The 18,719-nt window shown below is 42.4% G+C and overlaps 1 protein-coding gene across 6 annotated transcripts in view; it reads right to left on the minus strand.

Moving 5' to 3' along the window:
* Nucleotides 1-9,529: 9,529 nt before the first annotated feature.
* Nucleotides 9,530-18,719, minus strand: part of LOC100120219 (discoidin domain-containing receptor 2) — a 185,155-nt gene continuing 175,965 nt past the window's right edge. For 5 of the 6 annotated variants that reach the window (XM_031920837.2, XM_031920840.2, XM_031920836.2 and 2 more), the window contains 4 exons: nt 16,397-16,489; nt 13,897-14,038; nt 10,826-10,975; nt 9,530-10,584 (listed from right to left, as the gene is read on the minus strand). In XM_031920837.2, the coding sequence (XP_031776697.1) occupies nt 10,426-10,584; nt 10,826-10,975; nt 13,897-14,038; nt 16,397-16,489 (544 nt within the window). In that variant the 3' untranslated portion in view covers nt 9,530-10,425. The remainder of the gene's footprint in view (nt 10,585-10,825; nt 10,976-13,896; nt 14,039-16,396; nt 16,490-18,719) is intronic. The other variant, XR_004226327.2, reaches the window with a different exon arrangement.

Consider the following 18,719-nt stretch of genomic DNA (forward strand, 5'->3'; position numbering starts at 1 on the left):
AATTGACTCGCAAGCTCGCACAGCTGCGCCACACCGGCTAGACTGCTCAAGAGCTTTTTTTATTTTTCGTTGCGCGCACGATTTGCTCGGAAATTATGCGTCTTTGGCTGGCGTGTGGATTAAGTGTGAGAGGGAGAATTTCGTTTTTTTAACGTTCACATAGCTTGAGAAATTCGATGCAGTGCCTTTTAAAAGTCTATTTGCGATTTAATTATTTTTTTTTGGGTTTGAATGTGGAATCTTTTTTATTTGAGTTTATTTAATTACAAAATATATAGGTTTTTAGTGATACCCGAATAAAAATGATTTATATCAAATCATGTATGCTCATATAGAATCATATATATCCCATATATCGCCGCTTCTAATAAAAAGTATTATATTTGAATTTCCTGACGAAAACTAGTATATTTCACACTTTCGTCAAAGACTAGTACATTATGATCGTTGCGTAGACTATCGGACAGGGTGCCCAGGCACCGAGCAGTCGTATCGGTCCCCTTTCGTTCACGCCCCCGCCTATTATGACTACATCTATACGGAAGGTGTCACGTGGGGAGAGAAAGACAAGGTCTGCTCGGTCGGGTGGGACTGGTGGCGACGGGGATTTGGACTTGAGTATTATTTAATTGTTACCTGCCAAAGTCTATCGACCCTGATCCGGTTTCGCCATTTACGTCAGGACCAATTTTATTAGCGGCACCTCCCGTATATATGCGGTCGTAATGGGGGGGGGGGGGTCGAAAGGGGACCAATGTGACTGCTTGGCGCCTGCGCACCCTGTCTGACAGTCTACATAACCATAATAATTAAGCCGTTGTGCGACTACCTGCCGAAGTCTATCGACCCTGATCCGGTTTCGCCATTTACGTCAGGACCAATTTTATTAGGTTGTTGTTGTGCAGGAAATTGAAGCTTGACCTGAGCATTGTTCTATTTTAAAGTAAACGTTAAAGCTATTATAATAATTCGGTTTGTAAGAACATTTTAGAAAATCTATATAAATCACACATGAAAACGCAGCAAAGAATCGCGTTCTCCGCAATAGATGTTAGCATCAATAACTTTCAGAACACTTCATTCAATACCGAAGAACAGGCTCTTATACTAGCGTCCATTTAACCTATCAAGCCCGAAATGTCCTCAATTTTCACTGAATATTCCATCTCTTTTCCCTCCTATTATTGCCATAAAAAAATTGGTAATCATAATATCTGATCTAAAATGTTATGCTGTTTCAAAAAAAAAAATTGTTCTTCCTTTGAAAAATTTGTTATCGAATATTTGTTGCATAAACGTGATTTAAGACAACATGTATTGTTCCGGACGTAACCGAGGGCTACTAGGGATAAAAGAAAGTGCGACGTATTTATTTTTATTAATATTTATTTTGCTTTGTTTAGCGAACGTTTCTCCGTTACTTGATTCTCACATGCGCGAATCGACAAGGTGATTCGTAGCTTCAGGCCAGTACGGTAAGGAGTGGTTTATAATCATTCCTAGACTGCCACGACCTCCTCTAAGAGTTTTACTCCACGAATTTTGAAGGTCACTTTCAGTGCGGAGAGGCTACAGGGCCGATCTGTGACTGCCATAGATATAAGGGAGCGCGCACTGCTTCGAGTCGCATCGGTAGTCCTCGGGAAAGCGTCTTTATTTTAGCGGGCCCGAGTTTTCGGCGGCGTTTAATGAGTAGAGCATCAGTTCTTGGCGACAACTTATGAGAGAAGGTCACACCAGGACTCGTTTGTTAGAATATTTCAATAAAGCTATAATTTCTGATTAATGAAGATTTCATAGTTTATTTTGAACCTTAATGTAGTCTTGTCCCATACATGTATAAATTAAAAATTTCAGATTTTTTACTCGGAAACTTTCAACTTTTGTTACGTCATAGGTTAAATAAGAAAATAATAAAAATTTAAATAAAATAAAATAACGACGCAGCTGCGTGACAAAAAAAATTATATTTTCCGTAGAGCTTAAGAGCAGGCGAGCGTCCGGACAGAGCAATTAGGCAGTCCGAAGAAATAGCCATTAAGAGCGCGCGCAGGTACAGCGATCGGGATCGGTATACGGCGGGCAGCGGCCCTATCGTAGAATTTGTGTGCAGCCGGAAAAAACCCAAGTATCTGGAGAAATTGCGAGCGACAATCTGGCGCCTCGAACTTTGTGCTGCGTCGCAGAATACGAAGACGTGCAAAGCAAATTAAAAATTTTAAAAGTAGAATATTTATAATGAATAAAATAAAAATTTGGATTCATATAAAGTATGGACAGTTGAAAAGTATTAAGTTGCAACTGTGCATATTTTATTTATTTCAAAGATAAAGTAGAATTCGTATTCGTGGCGTAGAAAGAAATTTATACTCGCACAGGTTTTACGATGTTTTTAGTTAAATAAATAGTTTATAAAAAACTAGTTAAAAATAGCAGATAGGTTATAATAGTAATAATATTAAGTTTAAATAATAATAAAATATTATAATAAATTTGAAATGGATCGCGATAGTAAATTAGAATCATAGTTGATAATTGTTATTATATATAAGCAAATATTGTAAAATTTAGAAATAATTAGAATTAAACTTTAACAAAATTAGAAATAGTACAGGGAGAGCCATCTAGCTGGAAATCGGCAAGGCTAGGAAAATAGCGTGGGTGGGACCGAAGGTGGAGCGGAAGAAGATCGGAAGAGGCGGTAGCCAAGCGGAAAGCAGCGATGCTACAGGTCGATGACCGATATAGAGGGAGCAGATGCGGACCCAAAGGGATAAGCCTATGGAAAAATGCGACGCGGGGGCGAAGGGAAGAATAGCGTACGGAGTAAAGTTCAGGCTGTATGAGAGTCTCGTCGAGTCAGCCGAGATGGCTGCTACTAAGTAACATCTAAGTTTAAAATTTTGTATTACAAGCCGTGGTGGCTGAAGAGTGGACAACAGTTTTTTTAAAGATTTCAAAATATATATTACTTAAACATACTTGAAGTGAAGTTTCATTTAATTATTTTTCGGACATATATCAATCACTAAAAATTTTATTATTTATCAAAAACAAGAAGAAAGGAGTTTACAATCCAGCAAACTCTGAATTTGCTGCAATCTTCTAACAAGAAAAGTAAGTGAAAATTATATAAGTTAATTAATAAATATTTAAAGGTTTGGGAATTTGTAAAGTGAGCAGGCTTTGAACGCTGCCGCTTATTTTATAAATATATTTTGGGAGAACTTGTCGAATTGTCTGGAGGGTTGATTGGACTTCGCTTGTCGGAGGCCTTTTGACCTACAGTTCAACGAGACCTGTTCATTAGTTTGGGAAGGGTTTTGAATAAATTCACGCGGAATATTAAAATAAATAAGGGAGCGACTCCATCCCGAGTTCAGCGGAAGCTGACTCAAAACGGAGAATATTACAGTGTGCGCCGACGTTCGGACGTAACACTTTTGAGAAAAATTACGAAGAAAAAAAAGATGCTTACAAATCATCTCGTTCCATAGGGATCAGCAGCAGCTCTCCTTTGGCTACAACATGGGGGGGGGGGGGGGGGGGGCGTTGCTTTGGATAGGGTGGATATTATTAAGGACCTAGGTGTCCATTTCGACTCGGTGCTCGCGTTCGATCCTCACATTGATCATGTGACCTCGAAGGCCAGCAGGTTTATCGGTTTTATTAAGCGTACTACGTCCGATTTCAAATACTATGGCACTATTTCTTACTTGTACAGGTCTCTAGTCCTGCCGATCCTGCTCTATTGCTCACCTATATGGTCCCATTTTACCAAGTAATAGGAGAAAAAAGTGATTGAATATTTAGTGAAAATCGAGAACATTTGAGACTTAATGGGTTAAAAGACCGCCTGTTGCGCATGTTGATGTGCAGCAAGGGGGATTGGAACGTGTGTACGATGTGAGCTCTTTCTCTTTCAGCTCTTTCTTGGAAGTGGGTTTAGCAGCTTCGTTTTTTCCATAGGCCGCCGCGAACGCGTTATTAGGTTTTTTACGGCCGTGCGACAATGCCGTAGAGCTACCTTCAGAAGCAGAAGACGCGCAATTTGCTGTCGGAGCCTGCGTACAATCCAGCCTCGTAAAGGTTAGATTCGCTTGGTATTTTTCCTGTAATTATCGGATTCCTCGATTTTTATCCTAGCTTCATAGTTTCAAAGCTTTTTTATTCGTGAAACTAATGCGACGTTTATATTGAGAATATTGAAAAGCACGGTACGTAGCTTTAAACATTATGTTTCGAATAGTTAATATTCAAATATTCAAATATTCAGGTATATGATTTTCATAACAGGATTCCTTCTAGAACTTCGTAGAATCTTGACGTCATTACCACCCCCACCCTACGACCCCCATTTTCCAGAAGTGGAGTAGACGACCATCCTGCCCCACCACCTACTTAGCTTATAAATAGCCAGCGCTCTGCACAGATCACTCAATACTTCCTGAGAGCTCGAACCGAGATCATCAGTCAGCGCAAGTGTTTACCAACGAGTACGCTGTATTTTTGTAACTATTTATAGTATTACTAGTTATTTTCTATAGTGAATTTCAAAATAGCAGCTAAGCAAGTGAGTTTCCATAGCTTGATCAATATATTTATTTAGAAGTGAGAAAGCGACTTACTGGGATAAACGTGCACCAGGAGTTAAGCGAAAAAGGTCAGATGAAGCATACTCTTTTCCAACGGTACGACTGACGGCAGACTGGAAGCCAAAGGTTAAGGTACTGCGTCCAGTGAGGGAAGAAAGACGCACCCATGCATCCAGAGTGACAGATAAAGATGTTTCATTATTAGAAAAATATTGTGATGACGATCTCTACGGTAGCGACTGCGGTATCGCGCAAATGCCGCAAGAGGTGAGCAAGGGATCAGAAGAAATGATCTTGTCAATTGTCAGTTTCACCGAGAACGTCAAAGCGACAAAGCTTACGCAAGAGATTCCCTGTGTCCTTTATCACGTATCCCCTGAACTCAATTATGGCCTTTGAACTAGCAGCAGATTATCAAGTATGCCTAAGGTCGAAAAAGAAAATAGCTTGTTCACTGTCAGTCTTACAGAGGGTAGAAAGCTACCGCGAAAAATTACAAAGACATCTCGTCAAGTCCGAAGCTCAAAGCAGTACAAAGAGAACCAGGATCCGAACAATGTAAAAATTTCGAAACCTGTTAGGCTGAAGAAGACTGAACGAAAATCGACGAAACCACCAAGTTTAGTTACACCGACGATTATCAACGCAGTGCCAGAAAATATGAGCAAAATCAATTGTTCGAGCAACAGCCACCAGGATACGCCATTACTCGACGAAGAACCTCCAAAAACCAATTTTATTTCTGACCTGAGCAGCTGTTTCCCGCATATGCCAATACTTTAATCAGACAACGCCTATAGAATAAACTAGCCAATTATCTCATTCTGTAGTACTTATACTACGTCCAGTGAGGCATTAACGCCTTATTTATGCGCCTATTATCGAAGAGCAGAAGCTTGACAGTCGATTCGGTAAAAATGTCTACTAACAGTGAAAAAAATTTGGTTCATCCCCATAATTATTAAAATTTTTATGTAAAATTTTTATTTTTGAAAATGTATTTATTAATATCAACGAACAATAAGTAAAAAAGAAAGAAAAGGTTACAATTTAAATGTTGGAAAAAACAATCAAATTGAAATAAAAGTGCGTTTCGCCCCGAATCTCTCGCTGGTCTTACCAGTCAGGTAATAGTAGAGTACCGTTAGACGCAACATGGTGAATCGAAAAGAGGATATATTTATAGAATTCATTGAGAATGATCACTAGAAGACAGTAGAAAAAAGAGTACTGTCCACCTAGCGGCATTGAGGTAGAACTAATATGTCATAAGACGTTAGCTTCCTTAAGGTGGATCTTTTTCTTCTCCACTGATTTTTTGTTAAAAACTCGAAAATTTTTTTATTATATATTTTAATTGCTTATAGTTTTATGAACATTTTGAGACCAATCTTATGTAAAAACTCAAAGTTATACAAATGTTATAGGCGATTGAGTAAAATATTTTACATTAGATTGCATACAAAAATAAAACTTTAAACGCGTTTTTCTCGTAACTTATTCGTTTGACTTCAAAAAGTTCCTTGCGCAAGACATTTATATTAATCCTTTTGAAAATTTTTATACTTATACTTTAGAACATTTTGAAAAGAAGTTAGAATTTTTATTTGAGGTATCTGCTCTGGAAAAAATTGTTTAATTATTAATATTATTAAATTATGGGGTTTTTAAAAGAATTTTACTGTTTAATAATTTCTTGATTTATTGCAGATAAACAATGAGAAATAAACTAATCAATTATCTTATTTCATAGTACTTGTTTATATAATATTTTGACGTAAAAATGTGTAAACATAAATTTAAAATTGCATTTTTGTCTTGTTTTGAAAAAACAAAAAATTAATTTAAATATTCACCAACCTCTTATTTTTTTTTAATCTTGTTAGCAGAATTGTCAACAATCCTATAAATTTATCATCATATGAGCGAGTGGAAGCAAAACTTTGTTTACTCTTTTCTCTATGACATTCGCTTATAAGATTTTCTCACAATCTATCGTCAATCCACTAAAAATTTTTAATTTTTTGCCACTTTTGAAAGTAGAGAAAATCTATACATCAAAGCTGATCCTAGATCGAAAATTTTTAAGCAACTTTGAACGGAAAATAAATAAAATATAATAGTGGAACGGCCGCGGTTTCTCTTTTACATATTCAATACTTTTGAAAAATTCTGCTTCTGAAAAATTATGCTATCTCTTTCCAGTTGTAGAATCCGAGATTGGTCAGACGGCGAATATATCGGCTACAGTGCAGCGAGAATTTACCTCTCGACGCTGAAATAAAGTTAAAAATTAAATTACTTCTAAGTCTTGCGAAAGTAGGGTCGATTCGTATTCCTTACAGAATCCAGGAGAAAGAGAGAGAGAGAGAGAGAGAGAGAGAGAGAGAGAGAGAGAGAGAGAGAGAGAGAGAGAAAATCGCTTGAAAGCGAAAAAGGACTTCCCATAATCCTTTCAGAAAAATACCAGATTTCAAACCGAGCGCGCGCTTCTGTGCTTTTTATCCCATTTCTATCACGCGAATTCACTTCCCACCCGAAAAAGAGCCTCCGACGTTTCTATTTCTTTTCTCGTCCCTTACTCTCCTCTCTTCATTTTCTCTCCTCCCACACCCGCATCTTTCTCTCTATGGCTGCACGTATGCACATATAATGGTCGCACGTGCGCTCAAATAAGGGCCCGCGCGACAAGTGAAATTTATACTCGCTCTCGAGGATTTCTTCTCCCGCGCACGCACACACGCACACACACACACTCTAGATTTCCCGGAGCTTGAAATAGGAGGGTCGAGAAATTGGTGGCGTCGTGTGTAGACGACGACGGCGACTGACACTGATATGAATGAGCGCGAGGGAGTGCGGCCGATGTATCATCACTCGCGACGGCTTGTCTTTTTTCGAGGCTGCGTCGATGAAAATCCTGCAACGGAGAAAGCGAGGAGCCTGGCTATTCTGTTATTGGGAGGATGTATCCTTGCGCGGATGGAAGACGTGACCTGTGGTTTCTGCATAACGCGCTCGCTCGAATACGCGATACGTGGCCGAGTGCTGACAATATCAATTTCGAGATTCCTATACATTCGTCGAGGAGGAAGAAGGAATCGCAGGTTATACGTGACGTTCTGCTGATTGATTTATGTCGAGTATTGTACTTATTCGTGGAGGTATTTGTATTTTTCTTTTGTAGAATGGATGAAAGAATTGTGGTTATTTTTTTGGACTAACATAAAATGGAAATACAGTGATTTAGTTTATAAGTCAGATCAAGTAATTACGTATCACATCAGTAGTAGAGTCCACCCTATCAGTAAAAATTGCAGTAATCCGCAGACAACGAATTAACTAAAAAAAAAACCGGTTACAAACAAATTCAATTTACGCCACAAGGCTATGGCGTAAATAATTTTTTCCACTCATTCTCCACGGGCTGACAACATCGCATCCGAACACGACATAGCTGATGTGCGAGTCTCATCGTAGCTGCTGCTAACAAGTGTACACCCTGGCTCTCGATTAACGTCGACACGGCGCGACGCTGTAGCAATCCCCCCCCCCCTCCCCACATATAGAGCCCTACGTCCCCTGTTTTAGTGTTATTTTCAGATCAATCGAGCGCAAATCGTCGCCGTCGCTGATGAATTGTGATTGTTCCGGCTTACAAGCGAGACTTTGCGCCTGTTTTATTTTTCTCCAAAATAACTCTCCGGCCATAAGTACAACGAGCTTTGATCTAACGCCGTGAGAGTCAAGGCGGGTTTACAAGGCTGCAGTGGGTGTACGTCAGAGGCTCTTGACGGTGCGCGTAGGTATCGATATTTCAAGCCGGTCTTTGACAGCGTTTTCGCTGAACAGATACGGGTACAGGCCGATTTCGATGGCTTCGACGAGAGATTTATTGGGAGAGTTTCAGAATTGAAAGTTAAAACGCGAGAGATAGCTCGGAACTTTTTTTTCGACCGCGAGAGTTATTTTGGTATGCAGGTGACTCTGGTTGATGGACTGGGCTTGCGGGAAGTTTATTAATTGGCTGGTGGTCAAATTGGATGTAGCTGTGGGGTGTTAGCGGGAATTTTTCAATCGACTGGTTTCAGTGAATTTGCGGTACCTTATTTCGAAAACACTATGTAGAAATGCTTTAATTATGAAATATTGAGTTCTCTTTTTTACCCTCTCATTACGCGCTTATATAAAATTTCGAAAGTGAATAGCGAGTAACCAAAACGAAAAATATTTCCGGCGAAATGAAAGTGCATGCATACACTTTCATCAAAAGGTGAAGCCGAATAAAAAGAAGCTTTAATCATGCCCGTACATCGATCGACTCGCGAAACTACAGAGCCACTCGCGCAGCAATTCGTTATCTTCATTCTCATATCGTTTTGGCGTTTTCGCCTCCCGCGTGTTTTTACCCGCGTCCTTGTTTCACCGCAGAGCTGTAAATCAGACATCTCGCCGTTCAGACTCTCTCCCCCCCACTCTCTCTCTCTCTCGGATACACCCTCACCTACAAGCGCTGGAAAGAGAGAGAGAGAGAGAGAGAGAGAGAGAGAGAGAGAGGGAGAGATATAGTTGTTCGACGGCTGCTCGTTTTTGTTTTCCTTTATTTGCGGCGTGTTTTCGTCGAGACCAAAAAATAAAATCGCCATTCGCCGCGGCTCCACTGGACGTAGAGGAAAAAAGGGGAAATTCAATTATTCAGGTCAACAGAACACGGCCTGCTGCGGATGTGCTTCGGATGAAAATGGAGCGGATCGCGCCAAGAAGTTTCGAGAATGATTTAGTGGCGTATCGAGTTTATACGCTACGAATCGGTGTTGTTTGGAAGTTGGAGCGATCGGACGACGATTACGATTACAGTTGGGATGTATTTTCTGAATTATTTCGTGGATCGTGTGCGGGATTGGAAATAAAGTGCGAACAACGTGGCTGGTTTCTTTTTTTTATCATAACTTTTTATTCATTTACATAGGATACCATCTTATAAATTTATCAGGTAGCTAACAGAGTTATATTTCAAATGTGCTGTGAAAATGCCAACTGACGATAAATAGTGTTCGTTAATTGCTGCCTCGTCTGCATTTCGTTAAAATTACGTTCGTGGGAAGTTTATTATCGTACCGTTTGTTGCTGCTGCTGCTTTTTGTTTTTGACTTTTTTTTTTATCAATTACTTTTCGTATCAAATCGTATATGTATATAAACGCAAGCATATGGTCAACAGTACAACTCTGCGAAACAAGTGGTATAGTATAGAGTATACATCATATGCGTAAACAACAGTCGTGAGAACATTTTTTTTTCTTTTCAATATTAAACGACAACTTCTTCATTCTTATTACACGCGAGAAGCTCGATCTTGGGAACATAACACGCACCCTAAACCTCGAGATCTCGCTCCGTCCGTACGTATAACCTTCCTCCCGAGAACAGAGAAACGTAGAAAGCCGAAACCGAAAAATTCCAAGCACCCCAAAACCGAAAGTACCGTTTTCTGTATATATATATATATCCACGGAAGAACTAAATCATTCGCGTGTATGGTACAGCAGAGGGTAAGGGCGAGTTTTGAAGGATGATAGCGCATTATCGAACATCGATTCGAGGACAGACACGTACACATCGATATATCGAGAGGGAAGCGCGCGCGCGGTTATTGTCGAGCTGCTCTGTCTTGATCTTTGTCATTTCGGGCTGTCGTATACGTCGCAGCACGTTCAATCGGCTGTCGAAGTAGCGCTGGCAGTAGTGCAGCTGCTCGGCTCCCACCAGTTACCGTTGAGTTCGCCCATCATGGAAAGCCGGATGAGGTTCCAGCCTTCGAGTTCTCTGTATCAGGTGTCGTTTCGGTTGGGCTTGTAGCCGAGATTTTTGCGCTGAAGAAACAGATGGATCTCGCGGAAGTTCGGCCGGTCCGAGTCGTTGCGCTGCCAGCACTCGCGCATCAGGTCGTACATCTCCTTCGGACAGTTCTTCGGTAGCGGCAGTATCAGCTGTGGAAAAAATTTCGTTCAGGATTATTCAAGGCTATAGAAAAATCGATCGATAAATCATTGGACGCGTGCGACGGACTAATTTTTTCATTATTCTCCGAAGGGCCAATATTAGCTCGCGAGATTCATGCATCAGAAGAGGAGAGGAGAAGCAGCAAGCAGCGGCTAATGATTTATTATCCTATTATATTGAAAATGTCGCTCTCGAGGGCAATAAATATAAGAGCGGATAGATGCTCACCCTCCTATCGTCCTCCTGGTAAAAGTACGTCGCGTTTTCGACAATGCGATGGTCCGGCAGTTCTTCAAACGGCTGCTCGCGTGCGAACGTCAGGATCTCCCAGAACGTCACGGCGAACGCCCACACGTCGCTCTTCGACGTGTAGTTACCCTGTAAATAACGAAAAAAAAAAATTGTTTACTCCTCCCATGCTACGTATGCGTAGAGGAAAAGATCGAAAAGGGGGATGGAAGTCTATTTGGGGAGTAGCTGATGTTCCTACGTTTTTTCTCTTTTTCTTGAAAAATTCGCATAATCTTTCCTCGCGAAATCCGGAAGATGAAAAAAGCGAGATAAGACGGAGCGGCGCATAACTCGCTTTTCGAATTCGATTCTCCGCACTTGGCAAGTTCGGAGAAGTAGCGCCGGGTTAGTTTCCATAAATCAGCCGCGGACTCGCGCGCGCAATATGCGAGTAGCTTCTCTTTTTGCTTCTCTCCGGTGGGCTTTATTTTTCCGCTCGTTCTGGCCTTCGCTTTTCGCCTAATAGTCTCGGAAAAATTTTATGTTTTCCTGCAGGGCGACTACGCTTTTTCTCACGGCCGAGTCATTATACGCCGTTAAGGGAGTTAGCTTGTAATGCTTTTCAATTTTGACAAAAAACCATTGTATATGCATTTTTTCCTTCGCGGGTGAATATAACGAATGAACTTTTTCCAGACGGCGTAATCCACCCGATAAGACCGGCGGCATTAGTTCTAAAATTTTGTTCCCGATCCGGCAGCGAAGTTTATCCATCCTCTGTACGATGAAAAAAAAGGTAAGACTGAGACTGCACAGCTACGCATTTCCAAGACGGCCATAAATAGAGGTTAACCAGATCAAAGGACTCTCCCGAACGCACAGCCGCAGAGCCAGCGCGCGAATTAAATTCCCCTCTCGCCTTTTCGCATTATAAAGTTCAGAGCTTATCCTCTCTCTCTCTCTCTCTCTCTCTCTCTCTCTCTCTCTCTCTCTCTCTCTCTCTCTCTCTCTCTCTCTCTCTCTCTCTCTCTCTCTCTCTGGCAGCGCCACCGGCTTACAAATTATGTAAATCATGCCCCTACCTCTCCGCGGGCGTCGCGTGCGAAATTTCCGCGCGTTCGCGACCCAGAAAAGAAAGTCCGGAAAAAGGCTCGTCGCGCGGCCGCCTCTGCAATTTCGTTTGGCGCACACGTTGCGTAAACGCAATTTCGCTGCTGGCTACGTACATATACTTTTTCGCGCGCGTGTCTCCTCTGCGGAATTGACGTTTGCTCTCTCTCTCTCTCTCTCTCTCTCTCTCTCTCTCTCTCTCTCTCTCTCTCTCTCTCCCAAGAGCGAGCGCGCGCGGGTAATTCGAAGTAACTGTAATTGCCGAACAGAGTCAAGCAAACGGGCCGCGTTTCATTAGCGGATAAATGATGGCCGGTAATGAAACATTCATGACGCCGAGTATGTGCAGCTGGATTTCATACGCTATTTAGAATATAATGATGGGGAATCGCAAGCGAGTCGAGCTTTCAGGGATTTGCGACGTGAGGATTTTCGACTGATGGAACTGCCACGTATAGTTGTGATAATTATGGAGATGCACCCGCAGTGCGAGCATGAATAATTATTTAGAGATTTCGAGCTTCTTAAGGTTTGACGTTTCTCGGGAGCTTGTCTGTTCAGTGTCTGTAGTGGCATTATATCTCAGAATATCTTGGAATTGAATTCCACGAGTTATTTTTAAGGCGAGCTTCAGCGCAAATTGTTTTACGTTAAGAGGACGATGATGCTATCTTGCTCCTTGCGTTCACGAGCGAGCATATTGTGCGTTATTAATGACGAACAATGAGAGTATTTATCTGGAGCGGCATTAATTTTCATCAGCTCTGAAAAGATGATGTATGGGTGTGAAGGTCCCGATGCAAGCGCGCCTCGTAGCTCATACTCTAATATGGCTCTAGTTCAGCAGCTTATTTACGTGTACTCGAAATATTTATCGGAAACAGTGCTATTCTACCCTAATCGCGTGAATTAATTGTGAAATGCTCTAATCAGATTACTCCAATCTGCTACTGCAGCTTCTCAAAGCTCCTAATTGAAAAATATTCTCTCGCAGTAGCGCACAACGCTGCAGCCTCGTGAAATTAAACTAAACAGTAAAGTTGAATCCAGCGTAATTAAACTTTTCATTTGCGTTGCGATATCCACGTCCTAATGAATTTAAACGAATGTTTATCGTCGAAATTCAAGCCACGCTCCCTCGCAAAGACCAAATCCGTTATTATTAAGTCGGAAATTGGCTGTATAGTCGCACACGCACAGCTAACTTCTTTGTTATTCCTCCAAAATGCCGCGCACCCTATGGAACTCGACTAATTTTCGAGGGGCCGCGCAACTTTGTTCGCTGTAAAATATGCATGCCAAAACACTGCATTTGTCAGTAGTCAAGTGTTTCATTTGATTGCGCCGGTTATTTGCGCGCTTCGCTCCGCTTCGTTTGTGCGTTCGGGCTTTGTAAAGAATTGCCCTCTTTTTTTTGCTCGTACACGCTGAGCTCGACGAGGTTACTTTTTGGAAACGCAATAGCGCTCTTGGTGTACTTTTTTTTATCAAACGACCACTTTTTTTCAGGCGCGTTTCGCTTCGAGAATTGTTCGGTAATCAGGTTTTTTTCTGGAGAATTGACGAATATGTTCGGTATTTCGTATTGTTGGGGGTTACTATGCGCTTTTCTTTACAATCGTATGCTGTATGAAATAAAAAACGCGTAATTAGCAAGTTGTTAATTGCAGTTTCATAAAAATATGAGGTCCTTTGTAGTAAAAAATCAATTTTATAAGAACTGACACTGTAAGCTTTAATTTCGTTCATGACTGATTCTTTCGCATGAAAAATAATCGCAAACGCATTAAAAACGGTATATTTGCACAACGCGCCTTTCGTTGCAATCGAAGCACGCGGGTGCCCACGCGAAGAGCCAAAAATCTCTGCAGCAGCGAGTAAACAAACGGAAACAGGTGCTCAGCACACGCTAGTCCGGCGTTAAAGGGGATGTGTGTCGAGAAGAAAGTACAACTCACCACGAGCATCGATTCCCAAGCCATCCAGCGTATGGGCATCGCTGGTCGACCCTCGATTTTGAAGTAGTCGGCCGAGTAGGCGCTTCGTCCTGGTCCCAAATCCGAGACCTTCACGTGGTTGCCCTGACTAACCAGACAGTTTCTGAAAATTGTTGCAACTTTAGTGCTAAGTACATCAGACGCGCGATGTTTGCTTTTCGGAAAAATTATGTTTTTACGCCGCTCGATGCTGCTTTTAGAGCTTTACACGGAGTATATTGGATAAAAGTTTACGGGGGAATTTTAAAGCTGCGGATAATAAAGAGCTAAAAACTGTGACGTATATATAGACGTGTAACTCAGAAATCTAATTATTACGGCATCCAAGTTTAGTACCAGACGTTGCTGTGTGGGTTTATGGTGAGCCATAAATTTCAAGCATAATTTACTGTTCGAATCGAGGGAGCATACGCGTAAATATGCCGTATAGTAAATGAAAAATTGAATTTTGCGACGCTCTTGTGTACGCAGGTATATGGGAAAGTAGTGTATTCTTAGAATTTTTAAATGCTCAGGTATACTCTAAAGGTATATCGATTTTGACGAGTCTTTATAATCTGATTTACGGCCCACCCCTTTACATATTACGCTCGATGAAATAAACTCATTTACGCTTCTCTAATGATTCCAAGACCAGCTTTATAACCAAGCCTGATCAAAGAGACACGCCCGTCAATAACACAACCAGTGCAATGATTCCAGCGCAGAGGCAAACTCAACGTCGACCAGGACGTCTCGACGCTGTATAATAACGATCCAATATCGAAATTCTTCAAGTCAGCCATAGAATGAAAACGTCGAACGACAGCAGCCCCGTCGCGGTTCATTACACCAATGCCGCAGGGGCGAAGGCCACATTGCATCGAGCTTCAAACCGAAGGTCATTCAGGCTTTTTATCCGATCGAAGTAGCTAATTAGTGCACATTCCTGCATGAAGCCGGGAGGGGGGGGGGGTATAACAAGCCGTTCCATTTCCCGGTCAATTAGTCAAAACTTTTAATCGGTCGTCTCGAGCGTGAAGAAGAAGCAGTAGCAGTAGCGCCAGAAGAAGAAGCCGAGGGAAAAAGAAGAGCAAAGTTCGCTATTACTCAGGGCTCACCTTCTAGTCGCGCCTGTAACGTACAGATAAGGCGAAACGCGGCGCTTAAAAACTTGAGCTTGCGGAGTTTTGCGTTCGTCAACCGGGCACGGATCGTTGGGAGTTCAAATTTAGATAATATTGCGAAAGTTTCGCGGGGATTCAGCTTCGCACGACATCTTTTTTTTTTCATATCATTCGCGAGGAGAGGAGATTGGAAAAATTCACGCGTCGACTCGATCGATCGTACGATGACGCTTGACGTTCGATCGTCTTTTTTTCCGTAACTCGCGCGCGGTCGTCGGGGACAAACGCGTTTCGTTTCGTCTTATATCGAACTGATTAAACGGCAATTCCGCTGACCCTCTGCAGCGCTAGCTTTGAAACGTGAATAAACACAATAATGAACTGCGCGCGAGTCGATGAATGGCCAAGAGAGTGGGCGAGTATATTGCTCGCGAATATAACGCGCGCACAGTTACGTGTGCCGCTATATTTATCCTCCATTCCTCTCTTGCAAATACGTTTCTATAAATAACCTTTAATGAATTTTCGGGCTTGACAGTTATGTAGCAGCGGCCCACCGGAGGGCATTATAATTAAGGTTTATGATTAGAGTTAATAATTGGTACACGTGCCTCCATTAAACGCGCCGCCTGCTGCATCGGCTCGCGCGCTATTGACTCCCCGTAAGGGTGTATATATGTGTATGTGTGTGTATATATGTATATCTACACGTTATAATACACAGGGGGTGAGCATCGACGGTAAAACGCGCCCACCGAACGGCCAAGGGTCGTAAAACCACGGGCTGTACGACTTAACTTTCGACGAATTGTTAAAATGTATTTTACTGATTTTTTTAAATCTCTGAAATAATCTTTATTGCTTTTTCGTCGCAGGTGCACGTTTTGCGATTGCAAAATGAATTAATTATAATCGTAGAGGTATATACTTGCATCTTCGTTTGCTCGATCTTTGGTGTACATGGAAGGAAAATTATGGCTCGTTTTTTAATTAGTTTGCGTCGAGATGTGATGGATTAATTGATTAACTGATTAATTAATCGGTGCCCGCTAAAATCCCGTATGGTCGAATGTTTTAAACCGGCGACTTCGTTGATGTAACTGCGGATATAAATCATGCTCTATACACGGCGCTCAAATTAAGTATGTATGCTAATAAAATACAAAGCAATATATTCCGCACTCGAGAAGCGTCGCATCAGCTCGTAAAAACGTGTCGCTCAGTCAAATCACGCACACACACGCTGGGCGAAACTCGAAGCGACGAAATCAGCACTCTCGCGCGTCAGACGCTTTGAGAATCGCGTGTCTAGCAGTATATACACAGACTACTCTGCTCGCTGGCGCAATCCTTACCTCGTAGCAAGATCCCGATGCACAAAGTCCATTTCCTCGAGGTACTTCATGCCGGATGCGATTTGCGTAGCCATGTATATCAGAGTGCCGAAGCTGCAACAGAGAAATCAAGCGCGACAAGTGTCGCTTAAAACTGAATCCTCTCTCGGAATCTTCGTGTATCGTATACATACACGAGGATAGAGAGAGAGAGAGAGAGAGAGAGAGAGAGAGTCTAGTTCAGTCGGGCCGAATAGTCAAAGTAAGCGTAAAACGAGCTTCCGCGAGTTCACGAGGACGTATATCCTCGCCTAATGTTTATCCCCGTTGGGTATGTACAAAGGGAAGGTGTGTACGGAGGGAAGATCGGCGCAGGAGACAAAGGGAAGTGGGTCGAAGATTCAGCGAACATGCGCTTTGTTGGAGGGACAGAGTGGGGGGAAAGAATGATAGACTCGCGGAGAGGATAATGCTTGATGCTTGATTCTTGCTGGGATAATGTGGCGGAGTTCAATTTATTGAGCTATAAAAAAAAATTGTTGAAAATCAAATGAAGCAAGTCGTAAAGCTCGGTTTAATGACTCGCGTTTCGAACAAACTTTACACACGACTCGTGCGCAAGCGATTATACAACGAACTCGTGCGCGCGCAAATCACGCGGCGCTTAAATTCTCGTCAACGACCTACAACAATAATTAATACCCGCACGTTTCTCAGCTCGAAACGCAAACTCAAAGCTGCAATCGCACAGCGACGAGGAAAAAATCATCCAACGTCTCTCCCGCACAAGCCCTCATCCCTCCGACTCCAGCAGACTGCACGCTCGATCGCTCATAAGCTGCAGGCGCAGCCGCTGTACTTGTCTGGCGTAAAAATTTTCTGCGCCGCTTGCCATTAGGAGCTCGATCGTCACGGCTTGTTGGATCGCAAATTACACTTCATTTGCGCCAGGCCGAGAGATCGATTCCTCCACCTCGACTGCAATGCCGCATTGATTTTGCAGTGTCGAGCGTACAGGGAGAGAGAAGGGGATTCTGCGCGCGAGGCTTTTCCGAAAAGTTGACTCGCGCGCAATACCTACGGTCTTTGTTACGCTAAGAATGTTTGACAAAGCGCGCCGAGACTAATTGCATACGCGTGTTTGATCGATTGGCTAGAAAATTGAAATTTGTTCGCCGAGGAGTCGGAATGGGGTACGTAGTGTACGTGTGCTGCGATTATTCGAACATTTGTGGAAACATCAGGAACTCTTTCATTTCGACATAAATTCATAATAATTTTACACTAAATCCCCCGAGAATCCACTCTATCCACAAAACACACACACGCACAAACAAGCCTTTGTCTCTCTCTAGCTTCATCCAGTCTGCGGCCGGTATCGCGTGCACACCATCCGCGCATTTGCCAGTAGTAACAGTCGGCGGTGGTAGGACGCGGCAAGGGCAAACAATTTCGGCTCTCGGGTTGTATAAACGAGGAGAATCGCTCTGATCGACTATATAACCTCTACTGCGTAAATATCTCCGGCTCGTTCGCCTTCTGTGTTGTGTGCAGCCTATGTACGCGCGAATGCGAGAGCAAGAGGGGACGAAAGTTTGCTTATACGCGTATACCTATATATCGATTTCAATGCAGCTAATCTCGTTGAGCGTATGCTGGATATTTCTTTCATAGAAGTGCACGCGCGGAATTGTAAATGAATTTTATCGGTGTTTTTAGTGTATTTTTATAGCGAGACGTGCGTTATTAGCAATTCTTCAGAGGCACTTGGTTACATCGTATAGATTGGAAAAGATATTGGAAAAGAAGTGAGGACTTTAATCAAATCAACCGCACCTCTCATGAGATAACGCTTTAAAAGGAACAAGCTATATGTTCGAGTGCAGTTTTCAAAAACAAGATTCAATAGAGCTAGAAGCCGCGCGTATAAAGCACTACCGGTCGGCGCCGCGGCGCCTGGAAAATTAATTCTAGAGCACTTATTCCGCGCATTACAATTTTAAGCAAAGTAAGAGGCCAGTAAAGCATCTAATTATTTACAACAGGCACTTAAAAGCCAATCGATTTCCCATTCGGAATTCTTAACGCTCGCTCGGCGCCGGTCCTTTAGTACAGGCTATTCAGCCCCGAGAGGAGCTGCTATTTTTTTTCTCGGCGTCGATTCGCACGATTCGCTTGCAAATACGCTTCGACGCGATCATAGATAAGAAAAACGAGTGTTTGCTCGACAGGATGTGCGCTTTCAGAGCTTTCTAAAGCTCTGTTATCGAGGAGTCGCGCGAGAGTGTCGTTTGGGTTTCGAAAAAGGGTCGACTGAACTCTTTGTATAGGGATTGAAAATGAA

The sequence above is a fragment of the Nasonia vitripennis genome, chromosome 1 (genome assembly GCF_009193385.2).
Source record: "Nasonia vitripennis strain AsymCx chromosome 1, Nvit_psr_1.1, whole genome shotgun sequence".
NCBI lineage: Eukaryota > Metazoa > Arthropoda > Insecta > Hymenoptera > Pteromalidae > Nasonia > Nasonia vitripennis.